Below are 20,325 nucleotides of genomic sequence, written 5' to 3' on the forward strand. Positions count from 1 at the left end.
TGATTAATTTGGTGTAGATCGGACGATGTCTGGAGGAGTTATAAGGACTTCCTGTTTAATGGCGAAGGATCGAATGGTGAAGGAAATTGTCGGCGCCGCCACGGCCGAACCGGATCCCTAATCAGAAAGTTTTTGATAACTTTTTATCTCCAATGTCTCAAGATGTTTCTGAGTGAATTTGAAGTCGGTCGGATTAAATCCCTAGGACAAGTTCGTTAAAGTACGAGGCGTGGAAATCGCCAAAATCGCACATATTTTTCAAAATGGCCGACTTCCTGTTGGAGTGACGTCATGGGTCCCACTGACTTTTTTGTGCGTCTGGACATGATACATATATATACCAAATTTCGTTCATGTACGTCAATCTTTCACATTTTTATATTCGTTAGGGGGCGCTATTGAGCCATTTTGCGACAGCCATTTTGGCGGACCATAAAATATCAAATTTTTCGCCGGGTCTGATGTACGTGCAAATTTTCGTGAGTTTTGGGGCACGTTTAGGCTGTCAAAAAGGCGTTTGTTTTGTATAATAATAATAATCTCTACGATTACAATAGGGCCTTCGCACTGTATAGTGCTTGGGTTAGGGTTAGGGTTAGGGTTAACCCTAACCCTAACCCCTTCGACTGGTCGCTCGTGGAACGGTGCAGAAAGGTAAGGATTTGATTTAGACTTTTTTTTTTTAAAGTAACATTATAACAATAAGGTTTGACTTAAAGCTGCAGTTGGTAACTTTGAGCAGAGAGAGGACTTAGCATCAAATTTGAAGAAGTACAACTGTCAGATCCCTCCCCCTCCCTCTCCGCTGCACTCCTGCCTCCAAAGTCCCTCCCCCAGAGGAGGCTGACGTGCACGCGACCAAGTGATCGGTAATACATGAGCTACACTCCACACAGCTAGATATAACACGTTTACAGTGACTTTCACATGGCTATACCTTACCTAGAAACTGGGAGACATGAGCTTGACCGGCTCTGATTTGGTCTGTTTTCCGGTCGTGGTGGATTCTGGCAATTTGCAGTAGGAGCAGTTTGTTTTTTACAGATGACTAGTTTCATGTAATGATGTCTTTACATAGTGACAGTCTTAGCAAATATGACAAAAAGTTACTTTTATAAGACTTACCAACTGCAGCTTCAATCTATTTAATACAAACTTTGGTCATTACAGAGGAGACGTTCCAGCGAGGAGGAGTCGTGCGGCGCGGGTCGAAGTGGGAAGCTCCAGCAGGCGGTCAGTCTATTTGTGTTATACTTGAACTTTATCATTGATATTTTTAGTGATCATATGTGTATTATATGTTAAAGCAAGTTGTCAGTAATAGTCTGTCTCCATTATTATTTGACAGCTGGAGGTGTCCTTCCCACTGAACCCGGTGCGGTTCAGCAGCGCGGTGATGGAGGCGATGGACAGGGTCGCTCCATCTGATCTCTCCAGCCCTGAGATGTGCACTGCGCCAGCCGGCAAGAAGGTAAGCTACATGCAAATGATATGTGTTGGTTGAGGCTTTCTAATGAATTAATTTCATTTTAAATTTGATGTTAATTAATATTTTCATGTTTTTCTTTTAGAAACCCCGCGTGGACCGTCAGCCCAAGGCCGCCACTTCCAAGAGGAGACGGGCTCGACAGCAGGTTAGTAATTGATGACATTTTTGTTTGTATTATGTGGTGATTGAAAGCATGAAGAAATGTGTGGATGGAGTTGGTCAATTATTTTTGGTTTTTCTCCTCTTCTAGGTGAAGGCTGTTGTCGAGGCAGCTCCTGTGGAAGTGGTCGTGACGCAGAGGGAGACTCCTGCTGCCTGCGTCACAGGTAAGATTGACCCTAGTTCTAATGCTGTCCTGAAACATGCAATGCACTTTGAGTTTGAAAACATGTTTGTTAACCATGTCACATGTGTCCTCAGAGTCATCGCTCCCCAGCCCCGTGGACGTGGTCGTGACGCAGAGGGAGACTCCGGCTGCCTGCGTCACAGGTAAGATTGACCCTAGTTCCTGATTAGCCTTAACGGTCATTTATTGATGGAGGTTGAAAACGTGTTTGTTAACCATGTCACGTGTCCTCAGAGTCATCGCCCCCCAGCCCGATGGAGGAAGACTTCCCTAGATGCGTCAAAGGTAGGACAGACTTTGATTCTTCTAGTTCAGGTTCAGTGTGTTCGGACACTGGTGTTCCAACTGACCATGATGACTGTACATCTGCTAAGGTTAAATGGGTTAGGGGGAGCTTCCATCAGGGCAATGGTAGATTTAAATACCCAGGGCGTCAGTGTATGGCCATAGCTTTAGCAAGCTTGGCTAAACACACAGTCAGTAGTGTGTTCTCGTGGCGGCGTCGTGATTTGGATCATGTTCTCCATCTAGGTGATGACTTGTACGCGTTCTTGCGTGAGAACAACAGGATCGGTGGGACCTCTGAGTTCTTGTGTGTTCCTGAGTTGCCAGGACAACATGTTTTTGACGGGCAGCAGTTTACCTTTGACTATGGTAGTGATTATGTTAGTGGTGTGGTCAATGTAGTTGATGGAGAACTTGTTGAGGCTGGTTGTCACACCTCTCTCCTAAATGGATTGGAGAGGATGCTTGATAACTATAGCACGTGCTTACTGACCCTGGGTTGTAATACATGTGCGGTTATTAGTCAGAATGGTAGATATGCTGTTGTTGATTCACACGCACGCAGCGCTGCTGGATTGGTAGGTGTTTATGGTAGAAGTATAGTTGCTTATTTTAGTTGTGTTAGAGACCTGCATGAGTATGTATGCAATCTGGCTGCATCACTCAATGCAAGTCATGAACCTTTTGAGATCGCTGGTGTGCGTGTGTTTCACGTAGTGTTTAATGATGCTCCTGCTGATGATGTAGAGGTTGTGGTTGTTAGTGGTGATGCTACTCCAGATGAGGTCGTGTCTGTGATAGTTAGTGGGGATGCTCCTGCAGCTGATGCAGATGTTGTTAGTGGGGATGCTCCTGCAGCTGATGCAGATGTTGTGTTTGTTGGTGATGAGATGTGCAGACAGCTGCAGTTTGATCCCCTTAGTAAGGAGGTTGCCCAGTTGGTTTGTAAACGGGTAAATGTAGAGTTTGAGAAGGTTGATGAGGTAGTGTCTGCAGGAGTAGGTTTGTTAGGGTCTCCTTGTAAGAAGGAGAACATAGTGGCTGATGGGAACTGTTTCTTTAGGGCAGTGTCTCTAGCTGTGAGTGGAACACAGAAGAGTCATAGGAAGATTAGATTCGCTGTTGTTAAACATCTAGAGAAGAATGCGTCACAATACAATAGCATTTTGAGAAGTGAGTATTCTTCAGTGGCAGATTATGTTAGGGAGTCAAAGATGAGCTATGTTGGCAGCTGGGCAACAGAGGTGGAGATTCAGGCAGCAGCAGATTGTTTAGGAGTTAATATCTTTACATTTTGTGATGGTAGATGGTTAGAATATAGCTGTAAGTTTAATGGTTTGTCTAGACAGGGGATTTATTTGGAAAATTGTAACGGTAACCATTATGAAACTGTTGTTTGTGTCCATGAGCCTCATGAACGGAGTAGTTGTTATGGTTTGTGTAAAGTAAATAGCTCAGATTCTAAAGTTTATAATGTGAGATGTCGTAGTGTACAGAGTTGTTCTTTGGAACGTTCAGATTGTACAGGTGAAGATGGTAGTAGTTTTTCTAAATACTTGATAAGGAAGAAGAAATTACAAAGGAAAACTGAATATCAGGAAAATGTGTTGTTTAGGCAGAGAATGAAGGAAATTAGTATTGAGAAGTATAGGGAAAATTTGTTGCATAGAGAGAGAGTTAAAGCAAAGAGTGTTGGAAAGTATAGGGAAAATGTGGTTCATAGGCAGAGTGTGAAGGAAATGAGTCGAAGAAAGTATCATGGGGACTCGGAGCATAGAATTCGTGTTGTAGTAGATAACAAGTTGAAGAGAGTAGACATAAAAGAGAAACGGAAGCAGTTTGACTTTGTGATGGACCAGTTTTTGGATAAGGTTAAAGATGGTCCAGATTTTGTGTGTTCAGTTTGTCATAGGTTGTTGTTTAGACGGCAGGTTGTAAATTGTAGAAAAGAGAATTACAACAAGAATAAGGCATTAGCTTCATTAGCAGATAAGTGTATTAGTGAGGACTATTTACACAAGTGTAGTAAGGACTGTGTAGTGCCGTGTCAGTGGTTAGATTCAGCGAGAGGTCAGTTGTGGATTTGTCACACGTGTCATAGTAAGCTGAATAATGGTGTACTGCCACCTGAGAGTTCAGTTAATAACTTGAAACTCGATCCTATTCCACCGGAGTTGGCGTGTTTGAATAGTTTAGAGCAGCATTTAATTGCGTTACACATACCGTTTATGAAGATGTTGGCTCTGCCTAAGGGAGGTCAGAATGGAGTGCATGGTCCGGTGACATGTGTTCCTGCCAACATAGTGGAGACCAGTAAATTGTTGCCGCGCTCCAATATGGAGGGATCTTTGTTGCTTGTTAAGTTGAAGCGTAAGTTGACGTATAAAGGTCATTATGAGTATCAGTTTGTGGATACTATGCGCGTTAGGAAGGCGTTGCAGTTTTTAAAAGAAACAAACGTGTATTATAAAGACGTTGATTTTAATGAGGAGTGGCTAAATGCATTTCTTAGGGAAGAAGATGAGGCAGTTGTTGAACCGGAGGTTAGTGTTAATGCAGAAACTGGGGAAGATGAAGATGTTTCAGATGAGCTTTTACATGATAGGCAGCAGCATTGTATGTTTCAGGACACGTGTTTTATGCCTGTTGACATAGGTCAGGAAACATTAGATCAATATTATGAGGGTGTGTTAAATGTTGCGCCTGCAGAAGGTAACAATCCTGTTAAGTTACTTTCTGATCAGGAAAATGAAGCTAAATGTTTCCCAGTGTTGTTTCCTCTAGGTGGTAAGACATATCATGACAGTAGGTCTAGTCGTTTAACGTTGTCTCGGTATTTGAATAATAGGATTTTGCATGCTGACGGTAGGTTTTCTAGAAATGTAGAGTATATATTTTTCGGTCAGTACATGTCTGAGGTTCAGCAGGTTGTGTCGAACGTGTCAATCGCCCTGCGGAAAGGTAAGGGGCGTCCTTCTAAGAAGGTAGGTGGTCAAACTGTAAGGGACTTAATAAACGATGAAGAGTCCATGAAGAAGTTGTTGGAGTTTGATGACGGGTATCGTTTTCTGAAGCCGATCCGAGGTACCCCGGCTTTTTGGCAGGAAGCCCAGCGTGGGTTAGTTGCGTCGGTCCGTCAGCTTGGTCTGCCTACTTGGTTTTGTTCATTTTCTTCTGCAGATTTGAGATGGACTAATTTACTAGGTAGCATTTTGAAGCAGGAAGGTAGGACTCAGACTGCAGAAGATTTAGAGTGGGCAGACAAGTGTGAGTTACTGCGTCGTAATCCGGTCACTGCAGCGAGAATGTTTGATTATCGCTGGCATGTGTTTTTGAGGGAGGTCCTTATGTCCCCCTCCAATCCAATCGGTAAAATTGTCGATTTCTTTTATAGGGTAGAATTTCAGCAGCGCGGTTCACCACATGTACATTGCTTGTTTTGGATCGAAAACGCACCTAAAATTGATGAAAACACGGACGAAGAAGTCGTGGAATTTATTGATAAATACGTGACATGCGAGTTACCGGCACAAGATGAGACATTATTGGACATTGTCACATCTGTACAGCAACACTCAAAGCGACATTCTAAAACTTGTAAAAAGAAAAACACGGCTTGTCGTTTCAATTTTCCAAAAGTGCCATCCACTCGTACATTCATTTCTCGTAGTCCATCAGCGGAAGAACTAAAAAATAAATGTAAGTGCGAGGAATCCGCAGCGTGTACATGTGGTAAACGAAACATGAAAAAACCGGATCTCATGAAAAGAGATTATGCAGAAGATATAGTGGGACGTATCAAGGCAGCTGTGTTAAAGGAGGAAAATAGTAACCTCACTGTTGAGGAGTTGTGGCAGCGTTTAGGAATTAGTCAAGCTACGTTTGAGGCTGCATATAAACGTATCGCCAAAAAGACAACGGTTGTCTTGAAGAGGCAGGTTAATGAAGTCTGGATTAACCAGTATAGTAAGCCTCTGTTGAAATGTTGGAATGCCAATTTAGACGTCCAATTTGTAGTAGACGCGTACGCTTGTATAGTTTATATTATTTCTTATATCTCTAAGGCAGAGAGAGACATAGGATTGTTGCTAGGGAACGCCCAGAGGGAAGCGTCAAAGGACGGGAACGTTAGTGCCAAAGAGGCTTTGAAAAGTTTAGGTAGTGTTTATCTGCACAATAGAGATGTGAGTGCTCAGGAAGCTGTCTATAGGTTAAGTGGCATGCACCTGAAGGAGTTCTCTAGGAAGGTTGTATTTATACCTACAGGGGACAATATAGTTAAGATGAGTCTCCCTATAAGTATATTGAGGGAAAAGGCAGAGTCTTCAGATTGTAATGTAGATGACATCTGGATGACTAGTATAATTGATAGGTATAAGAATAGGCCTAGCGATAGTACATTTAATGATATGTGTATAGCCACATTTGCGTCGGAGTATCGCATCGTAGCTAAAAATGAGAAATGTAAAGTTAAGATTCAATTACAAAATGATTGCGGATTTGTCGCTAAAAGAACAAATACTGAACCTGCAGTAATTAGATATGCGCGTTTTTCGGAGACTAAAACTCCAGAATTATTTTATCAGAGTATCCTGCAGTTGTTCTTGCCGTATCGTTCTGATAAGCAATTAAAGCCGAAGAAATTTGATACATACGGACAGTTTTATAAGGATGCGCGTGTTAGGTTTAGTGATAGTACGATGCATTCGGTTAAGGATGTCGTAGATTTAAATAGAGGCAAATTTGAAATTAATGCCGACGAGTTGGACGAGATACTGGAAAATATAGCAATAGATGGTGTAGCAGAAGATGCCTGGGGTGAATTGTGCCCAGAGCAGGAAGTAGAGAGGTTAGAGTGTGTACAGGAAGAGGAAGAGAGAAAGAAAGGGCAGGTTTTAGATGGTGATGATGATGTTGATCATGAAAACGTCCCAGACTTAGCGGTGTGTAGGGAGCAGGTAGTGACTATAGAAAAAAGGAATAACATTATGTCTAGGACTGATGGCTTGGCTCTTATTAGGTCTTTAAATGAGACTCAGCGGTGTGTTTTCTATCAGGTGAGGCAGTGGTGTTTAGATAGGGTTAGAGGGAAGAAGCCACATCCCTTTCATGTTTTTATTACAGGTGGTGCAGGGACAGGAAAGAGCCATTTAATTAAAGCCATTCAGTATGAGGCTATGAGGTTGTTGTCAACAGTCTGTCGTCAACCTGACAATATTTGTGTCTTGTTAACAGCTCCTACGGGGATTGCTGCTTACAATTTACATGGAACAACTATTCATCACACATTTAGCATTGGCAAAGATGTTCGCCTTCCCTACGTACCTTTGGGTGAGGAAAAGGTGAACTCTTTGCGTGCTAAATATAGTGATCTTCAAATTTTGATTATAGATGAAATATCGATGGTTGATCACAGACTGTTGACGTATGTTCATAGTAGGTTGAGACAGATTAAACAGACTGGTGATTTGGCTCCGTTTGGGAACGTCTGTGTCATCGCTGTAGGAGATTTTTTCCAGTTGCCTCCAGTTAGAGGGAAGCCTCTTTATGAAGAGGAACTTGGAGTCAACCTGTGGTCGAGTCTTTTTAAGGTTGTCGAGTTGACAGAAGTAGTTCGGCAGAAAGATGGTGAGTTTGCGTCGTTGTTAAATCGCGTTAGAACTCGTTCAAAAGGGACGGCAATGTTGAATAGCGACATTGAAATATTAAAGCGTTGTGAAACCGGTGAAGTCAGCTCAGCTTTACACATTTTTCCGACGAATAGACAAGTAAATGAGCACAATGATGAAGAACTGTTGAAGACATGTCCTGAGTATGAGGAAATAGAGGCTCAGGACTATGTCAATGATAAAAAAACAGGGGAGTTAGTGTTGAAGAGTGGCCATCACACAAAGACATATAACACGTGTTTAGCCCAAGTGTTGTCATTAGGTAAAGGTGCACGTGTTATGTTGTGTAAAAATGTGGATGTGTCAGATGGTCTAGTTAATGGTGTGTGTGGCTTTGTGACAGACATAGTTCATTTAGAAAAGAAAAAGTTTCCTCACAGAGTGTTTGTTAAATTTGATGATGATCATGTTGGTGCTCAGAGGAGGAAACAGTGTAGTAGTAGTTTGTCAGTTGTAGCGGGTTCCATTGGTATTGAAGCAGAGGAAGAGAGGGTGACTAAAAAAGGTGGCATGCGTCGTCAGTTTCCACTTAGACTTGCGTGGGCGTGTACTGTACATAAGGTACAGGGTATAACTGTAGATAGTGCTGTGGTGTGTCTCAAGAAGGTGTTTTCTGCAGGTCAGGCGTATGTGGCCTTAAGTCGTGTTAGAAGTTTGTCAGGGTTGGTGATTCAAGACTTTGATGATAAGGCCATTTATTGTAAAGACAACATTAAGGATGCTATGCAGAGTATGCCCCAATATTTGATAGGAAATAACATTAGGCACAAATTGGATACAAATACATTCAATGTTTTTTTGATGAATGTACAAAATCTAACTAAACATGTATCAGATTTGGCTTCATGTACACAGCATTTACAGCTTAACTGTATTGCTGTGACAGAAACATGGCTACCTGCTGCATCTACAGAAGCAGTAAACATCGAGGGCTTCACTTTTCACAGTAGTCCTCGAAGTTTATCTTATAACAGTGACCATCCAGCACTGATTGCACTGCAAGGACAACAACATGGTGGTGTTGGCTTGTACAGTGCACACAATTTGGCCTCTAATATTATCACAATGCCACCATTCAGTTTAGAATGTATAGTTTATAATTGGCTAGAATATAATCTATTAGTAGCAGTTATTTATCGGCCACCGTCATATCCCATGTCTCTGTTTAAAGAACACTTAGGGAAATTACTTGATTGGCTACATCCTAAAAGTAACAATATTGCAGTCATGGGAGATTTTAATGACGATCTCTTGAAATCATCAAGTGTCTGCAAACTTCTAACAGACAAAGGGTTTGTTCAGTTAGTAACGCAGGCGACAACAGAGCAAGGGACTTTGATAGATCATGTTTATGTTAATACATCAGATTATGAAGTTGAGTGTGAGGTTGTGCCTGCATATTTTAGTGATCATGAAGCGATTGTTTGCAGTTTTAAATGTAGAAATGTATAAATAGGAAGAGTTGTCATAGTAACTATAGGTTGTGGTGTTTAGGTAATTGTTTCCAGTATCGGGTAGAATGGATTGCGTGTTAGTTGATCATGTGTATGTAGGAATATTTTTATAATCATAATAATAATAATGATAATAATAATAATGTATCAGACTAATAGGTGGTTGGTTAGTTGTAGACTTGTAATTAGTGGTCATTATAGTTGTAGATGTCAGTCTTGTGGTCAGCTGTATGTTCTGTAATGCTTTAATGTATACAACATGGGTCAAAAAGTGATTTGTTTATTTTGATGAATAATTGAAATCATTGTCAGAAATCATGAATTATATATATATTTTTTTTGAAATGTAGTCAAAACACTCAACTATGTATTTTGTAATATGACATGACCCATGGTGTGCATTAGAGGATGTTTGCATGGCTTTATCTATGTTGTATGTGATGTTGTGTTTTATGTTATTTATTATATTATTATTTATTATGTTGAATTTTAAAAATAGGTTTTCTTTTTCCTACATTACAACAGCATCTAGATGTATTGATAAATATTTGGCCCATTGAACCATTTATTCAAAACTGCACTATTTGCATAGTTTTCTATATTTGTTGAACAAATAAATTGTAGTTGTCATTTTGACATATAATAAAATGCTGTTGCTAATGTAGGTTTTGCTTTACCTACCATGTTCAGACTAAAAGCAAAAGGCACTGGTAATGGTACTCCTGGTTTATACTGGGATTGGGTTCGATTCCCTGCGGTGCCCTGCTGATTGGTTTGGTATTTACATGAAAGGTTCAGTTCATTGTCTCCAACAACTGTCATTAACTTCCATAACGCTGTCAAAACTCAATCTGTCTCCTGTAGTTGTGCTTTCTCCTCTGTCTCCTCTCTTGTCCTGTCACTTTCTGCAGAAGGAGTGGAGACGAGTGAGACCAGCTGTCATCAATTATGATTATTTCTGTATCACAATATCGTAGACTCTGTTGATACAGACAGTCATGCCTTCCAGTTCTTGTTGACTGTTTTATTGTTCTGTCAGTAATGCACCTTTCTGAATATCTGCTTCTTCATGTTTGCAGTCTCCCAGTTACCTTCCTGCAATAAAACTATTTTAAAACCAGTTACAACCTCCTGCCTCTGTTGTCTGTTCTAGGGTTAACACACTCAGCCCATTACATTACAGCATATTTACTGTTGCCAATAAGTGGTGCCATGACAATTTGGTGCAGATTGGAACATGTCTGTTAAAGTTACAGAAATGTCCTGCTTCATGGTCATCAAAGATCACTTCCTGTGGCCTTATGAGTAAGAGACATGTTTGTCTATGTCAATCTGAGTCAAGGGGCTCCATTTTTTAATTTCATAGAAGGTGCAGTGGTGTCTGTTGTATGGCGAAACATAAAAAAATCTCCATATCACCATGGCAACCAGTAATCAAAAAAGATTTTGATAGTTTTTCAGCTCCAATATCTGAAGATGTTTGAGTGAATTTGAAGTCGATCAGATTAAATTTCTAGTAGGAGTTAGTTTTAGTGCATCTTTACACGATACACATTTCATTTCGAATTTTGTTTGTCTATGTCAATCTCAGTCGAGGGGCTCAATTTTTAAAATATTCTAGGGGGAGCTATTGATCCACTTTGCCTTGTGAGGGTATGGGTCCAAGAAACATTTTTGTGCGTTCTTACGCAATACATATATATACCAAGTTTTGTTCATCTATGTCAATCTGGAGGGAGGGGCTCAATTTCCTTAATCTTCTATGGGGTGCAGTACCCCCATTTGGCCAGCAGTGCCTGTTTAATGGCGAAACATCAAAATTCCTCACATCGCCACGAAGCAACCAAATCCCTAATCAGAAAGTTTTTGATAACTTTTCATCTGCAATGTGTCAAGATGTTTCTGAGTGAATTTGAAGTCGGTCGGATTAAATCCCTAGGACAAGTTCATTAAAGTACGAGGCGTGGAAAACGCCAAAATCGCACATATTTTTCAAAATGGCCGACTTCCTGTTGGAGTGAGGGTATGGGTCCAAGAGACTTTTTTGTGCGTCTTTAGATGATACATAAGTCTACCAAATTTCGTTCATCTACATCAATCTGGAGGGAGGGGCTCAATTTTATTAATATTCTATGGGGTGCAGTACCCCCATTTGGCCAGCTGTTCCTGTTTAATGGCAAAACATCAAAATTCCTCACATCGCCACGAAGAAACCAAATCCCTAATCAGAAAGTTTTTGATAACTTTTTATCTCCAATGTCTCAAGATGTTTCTGAGTGAATTTGAAGTCGGTCGGATTAAATCCCTAGGACAAGTTCGTTAAAGTACGAGGCGTGGAAAAAACCAAAATCACACATATTTTTCAAAATGGCCGACTTCCTGTTGGAGTGACGTCATGGGTCCAAGAGAGTTTTTTGTGCGTCTTTACAAGATACATATGTGTACCAAATTTCGTTTATCTATGTCAATCTGACTTGAGGGGCTCAATTTTTTTTCAATTTTCAACAGGGCACTTTTGTATCCAGTAGGTGGCGCTATGGAGCTGACACAGTATTGATGCATATACGTGTTCAGGGCGGGACCCTCTACATGCGTGATTAATTTGGTGTAGATCGGACGATGTCTGGAGGAGTTATAAGGACTTCCTGTTTAATGGCGAAGGATCGAATGGTGAAGGAAATTGTCGGCGCCGCCACGGCCGAACCGGATCCCTAATCAGAAAGTTTTTGATAACTTTTTATCTCCAATGTCTCAAGATGTTTCTGAGTGAATTTGAAGTCGGTCGGATTAAATCCCTAGGACAAGTTCGTTAAAGTACGAGGCGTGGAAATCGCCAAAATCGCACATATTTTTCAAAATGGCCGACTTCCTGTTGGAGTGACGTCATGGGTCCCACTGACTTTTTTGTGCGTCTGGACATGATACATATATATACCAAATTTCGTTCATGTACGTCAATCTTTCACATTTTTATATTCGTTAGGGGGCGCTATTGAGCCATTTTGCGACAGCCATTTTGGCGGACCATAAAATATCAAATTTTTCGCCGGGTCTGATGTACGTGCAAATTTTCGTGAGTTTTGGGGCACGTTTAGGCTGTCAAAAAGGCGTTTGTTTTGTATAATAATAATAATCTCTACGATTACAATAGGGCCTTCGCACTGTATAGTGCTTGGGCCCTAATAATAATCGGCACGATTACAATAGGGCCTTCGCACTGTATAGTGCTTGGGCCCTAAATATAAAGTAAATAAAGAATCTAATTATCACAAATTATAACATAAAATAAAATAAATAAATAAACATAAATAAAAGTAAATTGCACAAATCCTGTATCACATAAATACACAAGTAGAACAAAATATAAATAGTGTTATAATTTTGTAGTGCGACTCATTTTACTTTTGGCATCATTAGGCTTCCACAGAGCTAGATTATCTGCTCCTCCTATCTCAGGCGCTCAGTGTGGAGACCATACAGTCTATGGAGAGACCTGAGCCCCCCCCCATCTCATACTTCAGACTGAGATCTCCTCAGCAGGTAGAAACTGCTGACGTGACATTATAAAAAAGAAGACATGACGTGCAATTGAGCGATAGAAAGCCGATCGTCTTTTGTTTTGCGTGAGAAAATGGATGTATGGCGTGAGTGCGTGTGAAAACAGGCAAAATCGTGTGTCACACGCCGAAAGCGTGAGAGTTGGCAGCTCTGTATGAGCTCTGTAGTGGACAAAAATACAACTGTATGAAAAGGAATCTAGTTAATGCAGTTTCTTCAACATGTATCCACAGTGGAAATCTTACAGTAATGACTAACTGTGGCGCCATCTGGTGGTAGAATAAAGAAGGACAGTGTGATAGACAGCAGTGTGTGTGTGATGTGCAGCTGGTTGTAATGAATGAGCATGTTGTTGTGTTTGTGTGAAGGTGTTTCTCTGCTATGGATCAGAGTGAGGACAGAGAGGAGGGAGTCCCTCCCTCTAAAAGCTCTCTGTGTGGGGAACATGACAGCCAGACCAAAGCTCAGAGGTGAGATGAGGATCTCGAACTGTCCATCACTGTTCTCCACTCACATCACTCCACCATCATTATTCACACTCAAAGCTCTGTGTGTGTTGTGTTGAAGGACAGAGAAGCAGCACAGACCAGACTCTGATGAACTCAACCGGCCGTCTGTCAAGAATCTGCTGTCGATGTTTGAACCTAAGAAGTTCAGTGATGGACATAAATCTGCTGATCAGAGGTAAGAATGTAAAATCTTTGTTTCTGTTAGTTTCCATCACACCTCAGAAAATGTTGAAGTCTTTGTCATGAAGTCATGAACCACTTCTCATTCTTTCTCTGTAGTGTTAAAAACATGAAGTACAGCACCACATCATCAGATCTCAGTATGTTTTAAGGTTGATATGATCGTTCTGACTGATTGTCTGACTGCAGGTTTCTTCTTACTGATGTCACTGTGGTCCCACATTTCAGAGTTAATTTAATGAGCCCAGTGTTGTTAGTTCTGATAGAAATGAGACCAAACTCATAGCAGGAGATCATGTTTGAGCAGACTGTGTCCTGGAAGATCAGAGATGCATCTGTGCTCTCTAAGCTAGTTAGCCAAGCTAACAATGTCAGTTTGTTGTAGCTGTGTGGATCAGTTTCTTACTGCAGGTTTATGTAGAAACACCTGATGTGTCGTAGCTGTCTTCCAACAAAACACACAATCTTCAGGATCAACACTGTAGTTACACCTGTTTTATCTCTTCTCTGTTTCCATCAGGATCCATCAGCAGAGACCAGATCCTCCTGAACCCAGCTGTGTGTCCATGAAGAGTGACTGGTCTAATGATCGACCTAGTGTCCTAAAAGTCTTTACAGAGACAAATGATCAGAGGTCAGACAGAATTGTTTTACCTGGATCCACTGTGATAGAATACAACACCTTTAACATTGAGTGTCATTATTTATTCTGAGTGTGAGGATTTTTATGGGCGTCTATACAATGACTTTTATTATCTCTGCTTTATAACCTTAAACGTTATAAACTTCCTTTCTTCAAATTTCCACCAGGATTTACAGTATAGAAGCTGAAACTATTTGTTGTTCGGTAGAAGGACTGTGTGTCCTTCTCCATGCTGGCATGTACTGAGTAAAAGAGAAAGATTCATCACTCCGTCGTCTCTACTTCTTCAGAAACTTCTAGTAACAAAAATTCTACAACATGAGACTTCATCTTTTCTTCACAGAGTTCATCAGCAGAGCTCAGAGGTTCTCAGTGGTCAGTCTGTCCAGCAGCATCAAACACAGCTGAACTCCATATTTAAGGTGTGTAAATGTAAAGTAAGTAAATGTAAGTGTCAAAATAATGCCTAATACTTCAAAAGGTGTTGGAGTCTCAAAATATTCAATCAAGCTGAATGCAGTGTGCATCCAATGAATTTCTTGCCAGCAGCAAAACCCGGAACCAAACCATGCAAAAATTATACCATGATTTGAGATAAGGGTTTCTTTTTATACTAATAATTGTGCTGACTACCGCTATAGCCAAGTGAATTTCAACCAATCAGTTTTCCTTCAAAACAACCTTATCTCATGGTAGTACAGCTTCTTCGTTTTGGTGGCTACTTCACCCAACTTTCGGTTGTAACGAACCTTATGCTGGGCATGAGATTTTCATTCGTGAGCAGTTTTGGAAACTCAGTCCTCAAACCTCAGTATTTTTCCACCAGAGTTTCCAACAGACCATTCAGCTAGTATTCAGTTGCTTCAGTATAGGTCATTTCAATTTCAATACTGTTCAGTTGCTTTTCTTACGTCTTTTAAAATAATAAAAGTATGGTATATTTAATCACATATTTTCAATATATAGTCATTAGATCACCACTGTGTTTATTGTCTCCGTAAGTGCAGAATCACACACAATTCCTTTATCATAATGCCCTCAGTTTTGATTATCATTAGCAGATAATAGTCAATAATCAAGTTCCCTTTTTAGCAGATACAATATACTACAACAGCCACAGACTAAATACTAAACTACCATTCTGGTCCTAACAGTCTCCATGCTGCACTCTGTAGACCAGCAGCTTTTCAGTCTGTCACTGATCATCTGATGTTGACTTCTACCAGTTACATTTACATTTGATTCTGTTCCAGCTGCTGGAGGAGAACATCAGCAGGTTTGTGAAGAACGAGCTGAAGAAGATCCAGAAGGATCTGAGTTCAGATTACGCAGAATGCTTAGAGAGTCAGAGTGAGGATGAGGAGGTGTTGGATGGTGAAGAGGAACAGCAGAGGAGGAGCAGCAGAGAGGCATTTCTGAAGATCACAGTGCACTTCCTGAGGAGAATGAAGCAGGAGAAGCTGGCTGAGCTTCTGCAGAGCAGTAAGAGGATTTTAACAGATTTAACATGATGGAGAGGAAATGGAGGCAACATGGGAGAGGTTTATATTTAAAACTCTGCTGTTAATATGATGCACACATCTGCATCAGATCTATGAATTCTTCTGAGCTGAAAACAGTCAGAAACTGTTTGTCATCAACTGATGAGCTGAATAGATTTCATAGTGGAGGAAAATATAAACATCTGCAGTTTAATGTTTACATTCTACCAATTTACTGTAGAATCATCTGATTGATTTCATTTGTTGTTTGTTCACTCAGGAACGTTCAGAGCTGCAGAGTGTCGATATAAACTCAAGTCTAACCTGCAGAAGAAATTCCAGTGTCTGTTTGAGGGGATCGCTAAAGCAGGAAACCCAACCCTTCTGAATCAGATCTACACACCGCTCTACATCACAGAGGGAGGGACTGCAGAGGTCAATGATGAACATGAGGTCAGACAGATTGAAACAGCATCCAGGAAACCAGACAGACCAGAAATAACAATCAGACAAGAAGACATCTTTAAAGCCTCACCTGGAAGAGATGAACCAATCAGAACAGTGATGACAAAGGGAGTGGCTGGCATTGGGAAAACAGTCTTAACACAGAAGTTCACTCTGGACTGGGCTGAAGACAAGGCCAACCAGGACATACACTTCACATTTCCATTCACTTTCAGACAGCTGAATGTGCTGAAAGGGAAAAAGTACAGCTTGGTGGAACTTGTTCATCACTTCTTTACTGAAACCAAAGAAGCAGGAATCTGCAGGTTTGAAGAGTTCCAGGTTGTGTTCATCTTTGACGGTCTGGATGAGTGTCGACTTCCTCTGGACTTCCACAACACTGAGATCCTTACTGATGTTACAGAGTCCACCTCAGTGGATGTGCTGCTGACAAACCTCATCAGGGGGAAACTGCTTCCCTCTGCTCGCCTCTGGATAACCACACGACCTGCAGCAGCCAATCAGATCCCTCCTGAGTGTGTCGGCATGGTGACAGAGGTCAGAGGGTTCACTGACCCACAGAAGGAGGAGTACTTCAGGAAGAGATTCAGAGATAAGAAGCAGGCCAAAACCATCATCTCCCACATCAAGACATCACGAAGCCTCCACATCATGTGCCACATCCCAGTCTTCTGCTGGATCACTGCTACAGTTCTGGAGGATGTGTTGAAAAGAAGAGAGAGAAGAGATCTGCCCAAGACCCTGACTGAGATGTACATCCACTTCCTGGTGCTTCAGTCCAAACTGAGGAACGTCAAGTATGATGGAGGAGCTGAGACAGATCCACACTGGAGTCCAGAGAGCAGGCAGATGATTGAGTCTCTGGGAAAACTGGCTTTTGAACAGCTGCAGAAAGGCAACCTGATCTTCTATGAATCAGACCTGACAGACTGTGGCATCGATATCAGAGCAGCCTCAGTCTGCTCAGGAGTGTTCACACAGGTCTTTAAAGAGGAGAGAGGGCTGTACCAGGACAAGGTGTTCTGCTTCGTCCATCTGAGTGTTCAGGAGTTTCTGGCTGCTCTTCATGTCCATCTGACATTCATCAAGTCTGGAGTCAATCTGCTGGCAGAAGAACAAACAACATCCCAGACACGTTTCTACCAGAGTGCTGTGGACGAGTCCTTAAAGAGTCCAAATGGACACCTGGACTTGTTCCTCCGCTTCCTCTTGGGTCTTTCACTGCAGACCAATCAGACTCTCCTAAGAGGTCTGCTGACACAGGCAGGAAGTAGCTCACAGACCAATCAGGAAACAGTCCAGTACATCAAGAAGAAGATCAATGAGAACATGTCGGCAGAGAGAAGCATCAATCTGTTCCACTGCCTGAATGAACTGAATGATCGTTCTCTAGTGGAGGAGATCCAACAATTCCTGAGATCAGGAAGTCTCTCCACAGATAAACTGTCTCCTGCTCAGTGGTCAGCTCTGGTCTTCATCTTACTGTCATCAGAAAAAGATCTGAAAGTGTTTGACCTGAAGAAATACTCTGCTTCAGAGGAAGCTCTTCTGAGGCTTCTGCCAGTGGTCAAAGCTTCAAATAAAGCTCTGTAAGTGGATGAAACACTGGATACATGAACTATTTCAAATATGTTTAATAAAAATAAAACTTGTTCATTGATTCTTCAGGTTGAGTGGCTGTAACCTCTCAGAGAGTAGCTGTGCAGCTCTGTCCTCAGTTCTCAGCTCCCAGTCCTCTAGTCTGAGAGATCTGGACCTGAGTAACAACAACCTGCAGGATTCAGGAGTGAAGCAGATTTCTGCTGGACTAGAGAGTCCACACTGTACACTGGAAACACTCAGGTCAGGATTAAGCATCTACAGTGGAGAGAACAAATATTTGATACACTGCCGATCTTGCAGGTTTTCCCACATACAAAGCATGTAGAGAGAGGTCTGTAATTTTTATCATAGGTTCACTTCCAACTGTGAGAGACGGAATCTAAAACAGAAATCCAGAAAATCACATCTCAAATGTTTGATTTTTAAATAATTAATTTGCATTTTATTGCATGACATAAGTATTTGATCACCTACCAACCAGTAAGAATTCCGGCTCTCACAGACCAAAATTGTAGACGTGCACAAGGCTGGGATGGGCTACAGGACAATAGGCAAGCAGCTTGGTGAGATGGCAATAACTGTTGGCACAATCTCCCTTGGTCTGGGGCTCCATGCAAGATCTCACCTCGTGGGGCATCAATGATCATGAGGAAGGTGAGGGATCAGCCTAGAACTACATGGCAGGACGTGGTCAATGACCTGAAGAGAGCTGGGACCACAGTCTCACACTGTTACAAACCCAGCTTGTAAGGGAAAAGGGAAAGTAACACACACACAACCCGATAGAAAGGATTGTAAAAGTAAAGAGGTATTTATTATATTTAATTGACAAATGGGAATTAATAATAAAGCCAACAGAAAAGGGCCGCCGGTTGCTGACAAACCAATAAACAAATATAACAAAAAGAGGACTCCTTACAAATAAAACGGAGCTAACTGTTTAATGGCTAAAGTGAAAAATAAACAACAAATCAAAATATTTCGAAAATGAAAACGTAACTAACTACTCTAGTGTTAACAAAAACAGAAATACAAATGATCAGCACTCCTAAACCTAGTGTAGGAAAACAATGTGACCAAAAATATGTGTGTGTGTGTGTGTGTGTGTGTGTATATATATATATATATAAAGAGAGAGACTATTCCTACCCCTGGAAACAATGCAGGATGGATGGGGCCATGTACCTCCTTCCCTCAGTAAGGGGTCGTGGCTGGGTCTTCCAGCATGACAACAACCCGAAACACACAGCCAGGGCAACTAAGGAGTGGCTCCGTAAGAAGGAAGTTCCTGGAGTGGCCTAGCCAGTCTCCAGACCTGAACCCAATGGAAAATCTTTGGAGGGAGCTGAAAGTCCGTATTGCCCAGCGACACCCCCGAAACCTGAAGGATCTGGAGAAGATCTGTATGGAGGAGTCGGCCAAAATCCCTGCTGCAGTGCAAACCTGGTCAAGACCTACAGGAAACATCTGATCTCTGTAATTGCAAACAAAGTTTCTGTACCAAATAATAAGTTCTGTTTTTCTGATGTATCAAATACTTATGTCATGCAATAAAATGATAAATAATGACTTAAAAATCATACAATGTGATTTTCTGGATTTCTGTTTTAGTTTCTGTCTCTCACAGTTGAAGAGTACCTATGATAACAATTACAGACTTCTACATGCTTTGTATGTGGGAAAACTTGCAAAATCGGCAGTGTATCAAATACTCCCCACTGTATAGTCTTGTTGTACTGAACAATGACAATAAAGATAAATGTTAATTATTCTGCACATCTGTAGGATTCTGGTCCATATGTGATTAAAAACATTGTGTTATCAACCTTTTTATATTTCCAGTCTGTCACGATGTCTGATCACAGAGGAAGGCTGTGCTTCTCTGGCCTCAGCTCTGAGCTGCAACCCCTCCCATCTGAGAGAGCTGGACCTGAGTGACAACAACCTGCAGGATTCAGGAGTGAAGGAGCTTTCAGCTGAACTGGAGAGTCCACACTGTACACTGGAAACTCTCAGGTCAGAATAGAGAATCTACAGTTTTCATGTTCTGAAAATGACAAAAAACTGGTTCTGAGACCTTTTTTTATACAGTTGATAATTTGCATGCTGATTTACATTTAGATTACTGTCAATCCTTCTGTACATCATCTGTAGGATTCTGGTATTTATATGATCAAAAACAGTTTGTTAACAATGTATAATGTGTAATCAATATTTTTATATTTCCAGTCTGTCAGGATGTCTGATCACAGAGGAAGGCTGTGCTTCTCTGGCCTCAGCTCTGCGGTCCAACCCCTCCCATCTGAGAGAGCTGGACCTGAGCTACAATCATCCAGGAGACTCAGGAGAGAAGCTTTTGTCTGCTGGACTGGAGGATCCACAGTGGAGACTGGACACTCTCAGGTATGTGTAGAAACTAACCTCCTTTAGCACACCTGACCATCCTTTATGAAAGAAAAGGAGATAATGCTGTCCCACAATTCCTCAGGGCAGCAACATAATATAATATAATACACACAGACATATCTCTATTTACCTGGCTTGGCCATAAAAGAGCATCTCAATAACAATAATCAGCTGCTAATGTTGCTTCAAGTTTGAAGTGGAGACAGATGACAGAATAAACTCCAGTGTGTCTCTCTGT

The 20,325-nt window shown here is 41.3% G+C and overlaps 1 protein-coding gene across 1 annotated transcript in view; it reads left to right on the forward strand.

The window, feature by feature from the left end:
• The window catches only part of LOC128377457 (NACHT, LRR and PYD domains-containing protein 5-like), a gene marked incomplete at its 5' end in the record, with an annotated part of 123,913 nt that overhangs the window by 61,167 nt on the left and 42,421 nt on the right, over positions 1-20,325 (forward strand). Inside the window, 2 exons of the mRNA XM_053337409.1 lie at positions 17,748-17,921; positions 19,911-20,084. Coding sequence (XP_053193384.1) covers positions 17,748-17,921; positions 19,911-20,084 — 348 coding nt within the window. The remainder of the gene's footprint in view (positions 1-17,747; positions 17,922-19,910; positions 20,085-20,325) is intronic.

The sequence above is a fragment of the Scomber japonicus genome, chromosome 17, assembly GCF_027409825.1.
Source record: "Scomber japonicus isolate fScoJap1 chromosome 17, fScoJap1.pri, whole genome shotgun sequence".
NCBI lineage: Eukaryota > Metazoa > Chordata > Actinopteri > Scombriformes > Scombridae > Scomber > Scomber japonicus.